Source organism: Paralichthys olivaceus, chromosome 16 (assembly GCF_024713975.1).
Source record: "Paralichthys olivaceus isolate ysfri-2021 chromosome 16, ASM2471397v2, whole genome shotgun sequence".
Classification (NCBI taxonomy): Eukaryota; Metazoa; Chordata; class Actinopteri; order Pleuronectiformes; family Paralichthyidae; genus Paralichthys; species Paralichthys olivaceus.
This window is the reverse complement of record NC_091108.1, coordinates 3,012,777-3,026,090: the sequence shown is the minus strand read 5'-3', so window position 1 is coordinate 3,026,090 and position 13,314 is coordinate 3,012,777. Positions and strand designations below refer to the sequence as shown.

General features: G+C 42.3%; 1 protein-coding gene across 2 annotated transcripts in view; it reads left to right on the top strand.

Moving 5' to 3' along the window:
• The window catches only part of LOC109639105 (contactin-associated protein-like 4), a 59,295-nt gene that overhangs the window by 35,515 nt on the left and 10,466 nt on the right, over positions 1-13,314 (top strand). For both annotated transcript variants that reach the window (XM_069510809.1, XM_069510808.1), the window contains exons 10-18: positions 295-466; positions 2,813-2,919; positions 4,109-4,228; positions 4,491-4,691; positions 5,950-6,112; positions 6,612-6,739; positions 6,832-7,002; positions 8,548-8,766; positions 12,637-12,876. In XM_069510809.1, coding sequence (XP_069366910.1) covers positions 295-466; positions 2,813-2,919; positions 4,109-4,228; positions 4,491-4,691; positions 5,950-6,112; positions 6,612-6,739; positions 6,832-7,002; positions 8,548-8,766; positions 12,637-12,876 — 1,521 coding nt within the window. The remainder of the gene's footprint in view (positions 1-294; positions 467-2,812; positions 2,920-4,108; positions 4,229-4,490; positions 4,692-5,949; positions 6,113-6,611; positions 6,740-6,831; positions 7,003-8,547; positions 8,767-12,636; positions 12,877-13,314) is intronic.

Sequence of the window (13,314 nt, the reverse complement as noted above, 5' to 3'; positions counted from 1 at the left end):
GATATTGTTTATACAAATTCTCGTCACTGGTCACAAATATTTATTTTATCTTATAATTGTATTTAATCTGTATTTAATCAGACATCCAGGCCATTTCATTTCATCTGAGACCAGGAGACATTCACAATCAGCAAATAAATAACACAACACAGAGCTCATAGATAAAACCATAAAAATAAAACGTGTGCATGTAAATTCACTGAAATCTCCCAGTTATATTTGTATTATTTGTCATGTTAGTTCATATTGTTGTCTTGTGTATTTAACTGATAACTCTCTCTCTCTTCGGGTCAGGTTGTCCGGCTGAAGACGACCGTCAGGAGTGCAGAAACCCCTTTAACGTCTTCCAGGGCTGCATGCGTCTCTTCACTCTCCACAACCAGAACGTGGATCTCATCGCGGTGCAGCAAAAACACCTGGGCAACTACAGCAACCTGCACATCGACATGTGTGGAATCATCGACAGGTCGGTTTCCAAAGTAACTGTGTGTGATGTAAACCTGCACTAACGTCCTGCACCGAGAGCTTCATCACGTCAGGACTCAAACCGGCGTGACGTGGAAACAATCCTGATGACAGTAACTCTAACAGGCAGAAATGAGCCTTTCTGCAAACACCAACTGCTGCCAGCTGTTAAACCTGTGGGTGGAAATATTCTGCTTTGTGGCTGTGGCGGCTACAGAAGAACAGATTCCATCTGTCCATCTGGAGATAGAATGTGCTCGACCTATAGTCTCATCTTCATCAGAGATGTCCGCGAAGATTAAATGTTGTAAATCCATGTCGGATGGTAACGAGGTTGATGACAAAAACCTTCAAAAGTGTGATTCCAAAAGATTTTCATTAAAGCTGCCATGGAAACTCGTGATTAACATTAGATGCACTGAAATGAATGTGTTGGACTCAGACCTCGTGATGAAGAGCTTCAGTGCGATTCATCGTTGGATTTTAAGATGATGAGTGAAAGAAGCGAATCATCGACGACAATCCAGCATCGGAGCAATAACGTCAGCCTCGGGAGATAAGAGAGGCAGAGAGAGCAGATCCAATCGTTTGCTGTCCTGGTGTCTCGCCAAATATCTGCAATTAATTAATGAGACAATTACACCAATTATAAACTCGCCTCGAGGGCACAGCCCACACACACATACACACACACATAAACACACACACACTGTATTAGGTAAACACGAGCAGACTTATTGAACCAGCCGCACATATTTGCCTGATATATAGGATCCGCTCCAGTGATTTTAATTAAATGTCTAATTCTTTCTGAATTCATTAGATTAATATTCACTACACTAACACAGTTCATGCACAGATCTGAGTGTTCGCTAGAATAAGACTAAAAAAAAATAAAATAAATAAAGAATCTGATTTCCAGGAAAGAAAGTAAAAATCCCGAATGTTCTCACTGTCGCTCTGCTGATTGAATTTTGGGCCCCGGGGGAAACATATTGTGCTGGAAAGTCAGGTGGAAAATGGACTCACCATCAATGTGTGGTCATTCTCCAGAGCAGGTTGTGTGTTGGTGTGTGTGTGTGTGTGTGTGTGTGTGTGTTATTATTGCTGCCAGTGCCAAAAAGCATTACTATCGAGAGCAAACACTCCATTAACGGCACAAATGGAACTCAAACCCACAAAGAGCCTCTTTATCAGTTCAACACTTTGTCTCATACCAGAGGGCGAGAACGTCTCTCCCGTCCACACCGCATTATTAAAAACACACATCACACAAACGTCTCTGATGTGATGTTAACGGAGCAGCTTTCCTCCGTGTCTGCTGTCAGATGGTAGTGATGATGATGATAGTCTCGGCTGATTTAGGCCAAAAAACTATTTGCCCAAAGAAATGATGGTCTTCATTACAAAAGATCAGTAAAAGATTTTTTAGTTTTTTTGTTCATGAATTATGTATAAATTGCCTCACGCTCCCAATCTGACCCTCTCACGCACACACACACACACACACACACACATCACTGTCGTTGTCTACTCGAGGTTTTTAATTCCTAATGAAAGCATGGGGCACAGTGTGAGGGAGGAGAGGAACAGGGGTTTTCTGCAGGGTTTCACATACTGTGATCAATGTGTATAACTTTTGGTTTCAGAATTAATTGGCTCGCATGACGCTGCAGCAGGAGGCGGAGGACTTTCTGTTTAACGCTCTGCTCGCTGCCTCGGGGCTGAACACTGAGATTCTGTGAAGGACATTTCAGTGGATTTGTGGCTTAGATGAGACTGTTTGTTGCATGAAATGGAAATTTACCGGTGATCTGCGTGTGTCGCTGTGTTGTTTTCGTTTCTGCGAGATAAACTGTTTGTCAGATACAATCAGTGTTGTATTTTTAATACAGTTTTATTAAAAGGTTTGAACGCCCCTGGGCATTTTTTATATTTTGCACATTTTTGAAGAAAAAAGGAGTAAACACAAATCCTGCATGAAACAATAATGAACCCTGCTTCCATTCCTGGCTTTCTATGTTGAGCTGCTGTCAGGGAGCAGGAGGAACACACAGCACGACAGGCGATGTCATCAATATCTGTGACAACGTCCTCCGCAGCTTCCACATACTTAATGATAAAGTTTTCAACCTCATCCTCATTAATTAAAAGTCTTGGATTTGAACCCACAAGGAGTTGAATCCATTGCATCTTCCTTCTGTTTCCTTTTATTATCTTTTCCACAGTTTGTTGAGGAAGTGTTTAGTGGATTTCTGTGTGTGTGTGAGAGAGAGAGAGCTAAACTCTGCTGTAGGAATCGGTTGAGCCTTGAATCTCTCTCTCTCTCTCTCTCTCTCCCTCTCAGGTGTTCCCCCAGTCGTTGTGAACATGGCGGCCGCTGCAGTCAGTCCTGGACCATCTTCCACTGCAACTGTTCGGACAGCGGCTACAGCGGAGCGACCTGCCACAGCTGTAAGTGCCCCGCTGTCACCACAGACTTTGGGGCTTTTCAACAGAATTGTTTGCATTCACAGAAAAAAACTTTTATATCACACTAAATGAAAGAAAAACTGAAAAACCTGTCTCCTTCAAATGTTGGAGAATGAATGAAACTCTTGCTTTAAATCACTTTTGGAAGTTTTTAATATTTGACAGAGATGAGAATCTTTCCCCGACATCTCAAAACATAACCATGAAAAGCTTCATCTTCTTCTTCTTCATGTGTGAATATAAAAAACAATCATGGCGGCATTACATCCAAGATTTATTTTTTATCGAGGTGCAAATTGGAGACAAGGTTGAGAGAGAGACAGAGAGAGAGAGGACAATAGAATTAAAGTTAGAATCAATTCAGAGATAGAATGTGAGAAAGTGCAGTAAAGGCAGATAATGAATTTCCTTTTACATGCACAGAGGCAAACTGAGAAGAAAACGTTACTTACAGTATAAAATAACAGTGAAAGAGTACAGGGATGAAAAATGAACGAATAAACCAGCCTGTGATGAACGTGCTGTGTTTCTTTCATGCACACGTCAGTTCTCATCATGTAAAAGCTTTTATAAGTTCACAGAACAACTGTTTACAGTTTGAACTTGATTTCTGCGGTTGTCGATCACAGATGCACTTAGCAATACGGTTGAGTTGTATGTCTTTTCCCCTGTGGAGCAGGAGCTGCAGATTGTGAGTTATATAAGAATAAAAAAAGAATAAATCCTGGATACAGGGAGACATAAATAACCACTTAATGAGCAGCAGGTGGTATAATTCATAATGTTCTTTAATCCTGTTGCAGAATATTCATACTCTTAGGGATAACACGGAGGTTAATGTGTATTGGCCGCGTCCTTCAGAGAATAAATCTGAAGACTGAATGCATCTTTCCATCCACGAGAAGGTGGAGGAAGACAAGTGGCTCGAGGAGGTTATTGAGTGTTTGTATTCCCATCAGCCATTGCTGTCCCCGTCAGCTGGACCGATCTTTCTGTGACGCTGCTGTAAAAATAAAACCTGAGGATTTTCTCTGGTTGTGATTCAGCGGTGACACATACACAAACCCCCATAATCCTCCCCTGTGCGATCATCCCCTCACAGCTCCTGCGTATCAGCCGATGTGTGTTTTGATGTTGACGTGATGCGTCTCGTTGTGTTTTTTCCTCACAGCTGTGTACGAGCAGTCGTGCGAGGCGTACAAACACAACGGCAACACGTCGGGTCATTTCTACATCGACGTGGACGGCAGCGGATCAATCAAACCACAGCTGGTCTACTGCAACATGACAGGTGACTCTCTCTCTCTCTCTCTCTCTCTCTCCTTCATCCTCCCATCATCACTCAAAGTTCTGTACGACGAACATTTACATAATCGTAAATGAAGTCGCTCCTCTCATCATCTCCGACCCACTTCATCCTTCATCTTTCTTTCTTGCATCGTCTCACATCGTTACTCCTGTCTCTCTGTGTTCATATCTCGATGATGTAAAATTCTTTAATATTCATCTCTCCGTCTTTACGACTTTTACCTGATGATTGTTGATCATCGCAGCGGACGACACGTGGATGGTGATCCAGCACAACAACACGGACATGACCAGAGTCCGAGCGTCACCAGGTGTGAACCAACGCCTGATTCACTTTGACTACTTGACTGGAGAAGAGCAGCTGATGGCTGCTGTCAGCCAATCAGAGCACTGTGAACAGGAAGTGTCCTACCACTGCAGGAAGTCCCGCCTCCTCAACACTCCAGGTAAGTGTTGACAGTTTTTTTTTTTATGAATCCAGGAAAGAAAATGTAGCTCACTGGGTGGAGGAGGCACAAACGTTACAGCAGGTAATTCTACTTCTAATCATTATGTTTAAGATGGAACCATTAAATCCTGCTTCTTTTACTCGTTGTGCTTCCACTGAATTTTATTTAAAAACAGGAGTTATGGGCCGAATATTAAATGTGTAATTGTTCTGGAGAAAACAATCCCGTCAGAGACAAAAGAAAAGAATTGTTATGGTCATTGCTGCAAACTTAATCAGGCTCCAAGGTTTTTGTTCTTCCTCTTTTACCAGAGAGTCAGACAAATAGATCGTGTCGGATTGATTTCAGACGGAGCATCGACTCCAATTAGTTTGTCTGTGTTTTATTTCGTTTTGCTTCCTAAAAGTTATTTCATGTCATTAATTGACCTTAATGCCGTGACTCCGTGTTTAGAAATGGATTTTTCTTCCCTGCGACAAAGTGAATAGTAACGAGAACCGTTATAAACACATCACTTTTGCACGGTGTTGAAAGGCAAAGGGATGATGTCGTGATATAAATCTTCCAGTCAAGACATTTAGCATGAAAACAAAGATGGAAAGTTTAACAGCAAACAATAGATGGATTGAGGAAAGAATAGAGGAAGAGACAGATGGATGAGCGGGGGAGTATTTTGTTTTTGTCTCAGTGTCGCTTAAAAAGTAAAGAGAAACACATGAACAACAACTGGAGTAAAGACGTATTATAAACCTTATTTTTTATAACACAACATGCAGCTCAAAGTTATTTTCATAAAAGAACAGCAGAAGCTAAAAAACAGAAGATTTAAAAATAATTAAATGTGTGAAAAAAGGCTTCGAGCAAGTTTAAGATCGCAATTAAAGAAGAGACGTGGTTGAATTAAATAAAAAAAAGTTTTGAGTGGTTTTTTAAAACATGTCTGCAGAGGAGGCACAGGGAAATAAAGGAAATAATGAAGGAAATAAAAAAGAAGCAGAAGTTATAATGTTTTGTCCAGAGTTTTATTATAAAAGCTGAGATAAACTTGGCAGCGTTTCTAAGGAGAAATGAAGTGAAAGCGCCACTGAAGAGAAAGTCTCATGTTTCTATTGAAAGTTGTATCTGCGGTTTCAGACCTAATGCTATATTATTATTATCAAGGTGATGTTAAACTGTAACTGTGATATTTTGGAGGTAAATCTCCGACACGTTATCTTGTCATAGATCACGTTCTTGTGTTCTCTGTGTGTTTCAGAGGGCTCTCCGTTCAGCTGGTGGCTCGGTGGTCCAGGCCCCGGTCATCTGCAGACGTACTGGGGCGGAGCTCAGCCAGGCAGCCGACAGTGCGCCTGCGGCCTGCAGGGCGACTGTGTGGACCCCCAACACTACTGCAACTGTGACGCAGACGGCCTGGACTGGTGCTGAAAACAATAAACTATAAATATGTTTCATTGCTTATCACCAATGAGTGCTGTTGATCTATCATTCTTCTGTCACGAGTCCAAACTGTTGTGGCGTCGTCCTGCCTCTATTTTTACAAACCTGCCGCTGCTGCTCTTCAATATTTCATGAGACTGACAAAGTGCTTCCAAGCCTGAATGTATTTTTACCTCCGCTCAGCAGCAATACACAAAAAATACTGCACAGATTCTCACAATGGACGATGTACGTCATTAAACTTCGGCGAGGATTTTAATTTAAGAGACGGATCCAGGAATCCCTTTTCTTTGACATTACAAGAAAGGACATTTCTGGTCATTCTCTTTTATTTCTCTGTGAATAATTCATGGACTTTTATGAGGGGAAAAAAATCCTGCATGTTTAGAGGCCGATATTTATGATTGTTGTGTGCGGAATAAAAATCTGAATGGAGCAGTTTTGTTCATTCTCTTAATGTTTGTTTCCTGTCTCCTCCAGGGCTGAAGACTCGGGCCTGCTCACCCATAAGGAGAGCCTCCCCGTCAGGTCTCTGGTGCTGGGTGACATCCAGAGGCCGGGGTCAGAGGCCGCCTACAGGGTGGGACCGCTCCGTTGTCATGGAGACAGTAAGCCCCTGACTGCAACCATTCTTTGTTTCTTCTTTTAAAAAACTTGTGTTTCAGCTAATCAGCGAGAGGGTTTCTCGTGTTTCTATCAGAGAACTTGTGGAACGCCGCCTTTTTCGACAAGGAGACGTCGTACCTCCACTTTCCCACCTTCCACGGAGAGCTGAGCGCGGACATCTCCTTCCTGTTTAAAACCACGGCCTCCTCGGGTGTGTTCCTGGAAAACCTGGGCATCAAAGACTTCATCCGCATCGAGCTGAGCTGTGAGTCCAAACACTTAACATTAGATGATGAAGTGGAACTTGTGTTCAGTTGTTGGACCTGTGAACACTTGAAGTTAGATTTAGTCTCTTGTTTGAGGCCTGTTTGGATGAAACTGGCTGTTATTAAGATTAAACCCATAAAGAGCAACTCATAATTACTGTAATCTTGTTTTTACAGGAATTAATTTTACAGATGTTTCACGAACTCGCAGGTTAATTTTCACCGTGACCCTGAATCAATTCCTGTCTCCTGCATAACAAACACTTTCCCAGGCATCACAATGTGTCGTTTAGATGATGACAATAATAACCGACTGTGTGTTGTGCGGTTTATGGGTGCCATGGAAACGTGTCAGGGTGGCAGAGCTACGTTTATAGCCCGTTATAGATTGTGTGGTTTGAAGTATAGCTGTATTACCCAACAAGGTGTCCTTGTGCTTACATGGCTGTGGCAGTAACGTACTGAGGTATGAATTACACATTTATGGGCAGCGATGGTATGTGTCATTAAAAAAAAAAAACCCTGCGTAGATGCCATGAATCACTTATTCCAGTCGTACGTGTTTGGAATCTTTCATTTCACTTGATTCTTTTCGGCTACAATCCCCGACTGTACCAAAAATATATACACACACTGCACATGCTGATGTAAACAGGGATTTTTGCATGTTGCACAAATAATATGTCGTCTCCTACAAATGTAAACAGTTGTATCATTGCAGAATTTAACAGCACAACAGCTGTTAGCAAAGTCAACAGGGTCAGACACGCTTTAATTGTTTTTCCCTGGTAGCCGAGGCTCATTCCAACTCTTTTTCTTTTTTTTAAATGAACACATAGGAGCATGGATGCTGCTTTGGTTTAGTTTACTTTTCTGTTTCAGTGGCTCCTCTTGTGTTTTGTTGCACTTTGGAGGAGGCTGCCTCTGAAATTGGATTTAAGGGACACACACCCAGAATCTAATACAGGGACACTGCTGCACCGACAGCCTCGCTCCTCTGGGGAAATCATTGTCCTTGTAGTTGTTCCAGCTCTGAATACTGCTGCTGTGTTCTCGCCTGCCTCTGATCGCTGTGTTACACCGTGGCCGGGCCTGAAAACAGTTTGTAAATGAAGTTACCGTGGGATCCTCGGTCATTGTTTCATTTTGTTCTGTACTCCTGGAGAGAGTCGTCCTCGCTCTCTCCACCAGCCGAACACGACGAGCGATGGTTTCCTTCGTCTGAGTCTTTTGTTGGAGAGACTCCGAGCCGAGGTGCTGTCCGTGGTGATGAGTCAGGGCTGCACCGATTGGGGATGAGGCTCTGGCCGTGGTCCTGAATGTGATGCTGAAACATTTACATCTCATAGTTAATATTTTCATAACAATCAAAAAATAATATTACGCAGTGACATACATCTGCTTCTCCTGGCGACAGAGTCATTGTCTGCTTTATCAAACTGTAGGACGTTGAATACATCATCTACAGAACATCAATCACTTTCTACCTCCCTTAAACTTCTCGTTTCCTCTCTCCCTCCTCTATTCTTCCGTCTCTCAATCAGCCTCCACTCAGGTGCTTTTCTCCTTCGATGTCGGTAACGGTCCACTGGAAGTCCGCGTGGAAGCGAAGGCCCCACTGAACGACAACAGGTGGCATCGAGTCCGAGCCGAGCGGAACATCAAGGAGGCGTCGCTTCGGTTGGACGAACTTCCTGCTGCCACTCAGGAGGCGCCTGCTGACGGACACTTCCACCTGCAGCTCAACAGCCAGCTGTTCATAGGTGAGGAGCCTCGGCCGTCTTATTATATTAAATCACTTCCTTTGTTTCATTTCAAAATAATGTGAGACAGAAAACCGTTATTTATTCTCAAGGCCTAATAAATGTGTTGAATGCATTTGGTTCCTCCTCGTAAATAAAAACGAAGAAAGATTTACTTACAATAATCAAAAGGTGCTGACAAAGTGAACGTGCAGAGTTCAAACTAGTTTCAGTGATATCCATGACTTTGGGCAATTTTACAGTTTGGTTGAATTCAAGGAAACTATTGTCTTTAGGTGGAGGTATCTGCATCTCATTCAGTTCTGCTGTTTGGCCAAGAAGACTCGATAAGTCGAGCGATCAGCTTGAACAGGATGTTACTCAGTGTCGTGCATCCCTGTGTAGTTCGCTTTAAATCTGACAAAGGGCTAAAAATAGTCTCTTTTTTTTTTTTACATATGTTAATCTTGTATTGGTGGAAGCTCGTTCTGTGCTCAGCAGTGTTTGGTGTGAAAGATGCTGACTCTGCTGAGTCGATTCTACCGGGAATCCACAACCCTCTCCATCCGCAGCACCACACTCCGAACTCCTGCAGACTGAGATACAGGAAGTCTGACCTCCTCCTGCCGTCCTGCATCCCGAAAATGAGAGAGAGATCTCGTGATTCAACGACCTGAAGCGCTATTGGCTGACAGCTGCTCGCTGGATATGAAAGTGCTGAGTCGATGGTTTGTGACCACAGAGCAATAATCTCGTTCAATAATAAACGTGCAGCGGGGAGCAGTGATTATAAATATAGTGTGAGGGGATTTCTTGGAGCGAGGGTCTTTAAATAATCTGTAAATGAATAACCTGTAAGTTATTTATCAGCAGTCGCTCTGCACAGCTCCTCGGCTCCTCAGCTCCTCGGCTCCTCAGCTCCTCAGCTCCTCAGCTCCACACTGTGTCACTTCACATCAACAAACACAGTGCGGAGCGAAACAAACCGGCAGAAACTGATGAGGTCTGCGGCAGCGGCAGGAAAATAAAGGTTAATATTGATTGGCTGAATGTTTTCAGCCGATAATCCGCTCTGAACAACCACCAGGTCAAACCCATGTATGTTCTCCTCTGACTTATACGACAGAACACTGACGACTGAACGCAGATGTGCTGAATGTGTGACTGAAGGGATTTGATTTGCAGACATGAAGAATTGCACCCTTCCTTTTCAGTGTGAGAAAAGTATAATATATTTTCTGTTAAACTGTACATAAATTATCTGTTTAGAGCACTGGCTTAGTGCATGAAATATAAATACTAAGTAAATATACAGCGGGTATAAATTAGCATTAATATCAGCTCAGCTCTTTTGCAATCACAAGCTACAACGTTGCTGCACAAGCTGCGTTATCGTGCACTGATTATTTATGAGCTCCAGCCTCCGACAAAGTCAGGAAAAATATTTACTTTTCTTTGGATTTTAATCTTTTCTTGCATTTTGAATAACTAAGCCGTATTATTATGTGCATTGGATTTATGAGACTCGGGTTTAAAGTCTTGTTGTAATTGTCCTGTTGGAATTTATAAACCATAACTCCCCAAACAGTGTTTTTATTAGTCTAATTATTCCTTGTACAGATTTATAATGCGGTAAATTACATTGTCTCAGTTAATAGCCCATGCTATTGCCTTGACTGGAGTTATAATCCATAGGATTGTTTTTCCAGATTCTTTATGGCCTGATATTTGTCAAAGTGAAATATTCACACACAGCACATTTCACTTGTAGGATTTTTTTTTCATTCACTACGAGCAGCAATTTCACATTATCTGCTGTATTGTCTGGTTTGGAGAGATAAGCAGTTTGTTGGAGCTCCATCAGTGTTGGTGTGTTCAGAAATGTGTTTTGTGACTGGTAGAATAAACTCGGTATTTGCAATTAGTTTGAAAAAAAAAAAAAAAACCTGGTGTCATCATTTAGCTCTTGTTGATATTGGATTTTAATGTTTTTATCCGATCTGCAATTTAAAATAATCGGGCTTTTTAATGACGAACTGATCCTTGTTGTTTTTGCAATATCCTATCGTAAACGTACATACGTGCTGAAACACATAATAAATCAACAGAGACGTCATTTAGTTTTTAAATTTAACAGTTTAACCAGTCGAGAATTTTAAATATTCTCAGGTTGAGGATTTATTTATTTATCTTTGACTAAACCGTACACAGCAGTTTGGATTCGGGTTTGATTCCACACTTTTTAAGTCATTTTGCTGAGGAACAAACAAACGTTATCTGTCAAATACGCAGCAGATGGATAATTTCTGTTGGGATTTTACTGAACCCGTGCCTGTGATTTTCTGCTCTCAGCTACAGAAACTGGGCTGAAGCTGTGGAGTTTTCTTCCTCCAACGAAGTGCACTCTTTCTCTCTCTAGACTTTTGAAGCTAGAGGTTGATGCTCTTTTGTATTTTCAGCCACATACTTTGCCTTTGATCACGGCCTTGATCTCATGTAGAGATGCTGTAATTGTCTTGTTAGAGCTGAGCTTGTAGACGAGGTTGAAACTCCCACTGATCTCGAAGGTCTCGCTGATAGACCTGCTGCTCTGGTCAGAGGTTTTCTGCTCTGGGATTTTTTTGATCTTGGCTTTGATATTCACCCTCTAAACCTCATTATGCTTTTTATAAATGATCTCAGTGTCGCGGAAGTGATACCTGGAAGCTTTGGGGCATTCCCCATCTCTTGGGTGCCGTCAACCTATAGAGCTGACTTGATGGGGGGGGGTGAAGTTCCCTCTAGAATTCCTCTATAAGTAAAGAAAATGGGATAGTTTTGTTTTAATAAAGATGCAGTGCAGTGAGTTGAGTTTGAGGTTCTTTATGGTTTCTCTTTTTAATTGTGACCCTGTCATTTCAATTGTCATGTCCAACATATAATGCCATGAACTATACGAGAATAAAACTGTGAAGTGCCCTTTAAATAAAGAACGTGAGCTGCTGTGCGCTGTAAAGAGAATTATTATAAATGTCATTCTTGATCAGATTATTTTATCCCACACAGCAGTTGCTGAGGTATTTCGGTCCCGAACAAACTTGTGGACCAAGTGACAGATTTATGTTTCCATCTTTCTTTTTTAAATTGCAACGGTGGCAGGTTCAAGTTAATATTTAAGTCTCATTCAATAAAGAACAGGTAGAATTAAAAAAGATGAAAGTTATGATATCGTCTTTATTGTCCTGTTTCCGCAGCCTGTACGAACCGCAACAGGAATATACAGATGTTTACCCTCACATACACATGTTATATACATACAACACAAATGGATAAATCTTCGCAGGTTCGATTTCTCCAGTAATCTCTCTCAGAAAAATCCAATTTCATCCCCAGCGTCTGTGCAGAAGCGACAGGTCGTCAGATTTGAATTCTTGCTGACAGCACAGTGTGTGTAAAGGTGGACATGTATTCATTAGATCATTTCACTGCCCTTGGGTCTGAACCCATTATTTGGACGAATCTGACAAATTGCAAGTGACGTGCTGGGGATGGTGGGAGGAGAAGTGACGGGGAGGAAGGGAGATCTGGCTTCCTGCTCCACACACACACACACACACACACACACACACACACACACACACACACAGACAGTGTGATTCAGCTCGACCGGCCTGTTCGCCCTTCATCAGCTAGAATGATTCTTTTCAGGCAGACCTAACGACAGCTGTTAAAAGTTATGTCCCCAGATCAGTTGACCACCGGCAGTTGTTGTTGCCTGATTGGTGTTTCCTCCTCGTTTCATTTCACGAGTGTTGACAGCTGCAGAAGAAAAACTCAGAATCACACAGACTTGTCAACACTCATATTTGATGTCTGTTGGTGAAGTATAATTCTCTGCTTCCATGTGTTCAGGAGGCACAGCGTCCAGACAGAAGGGCTTCCGGGGCTGTATTCGCTCTCTGCAGCTGAACGGCGTCACCCTGGACCTGGAGGAGAGGGCGAAGATCACACCCGGGGTTCGACCCGGCTGCCCGGGTCACTGCAGCAGCTACGGCTCGCTCTGCCAGAACCAGGGCCGCTGCGTGGAGAGAGCCAACGGCTTCCACTGTGACTGTGGCCTGTCAGCGTACACCGGGGTCTTCTGCCACACAGGTACCGTCCACGTGTTACTGAGCTTCACACTCATCAGGTGTTAAAAAAACTAAAAATGAAATAAACGATAAGAGGAGACTTGAGACTGTTATTCAGAACACGTGGGTGTTTGTCTTTTTAAAGGTTGAGAGTCTGTTTAAATCCAGTGAACCTTTCAGTGCAGTGAAACACTCAAGTATTTAAAGGTTCCATGCAAACTCGGTCTGAGTGATTTCCATCCATTCAAACCATTTGTTTGCTTTTAAATTTATTGCATTAAAGATCGTTCATCACATTGAACTCTGTATCTGGGTTTAACAACCTGAAGTGAGTTCAACTGCAAGAGAACTCAATGCACTTTTCCCACAGACGATCAGATCTGCATCAGCACTATGAGGCACAGATACAATTTATTATTATAGTATTGAAAATATGTGGAAAGTTGCTTCAAATATATTA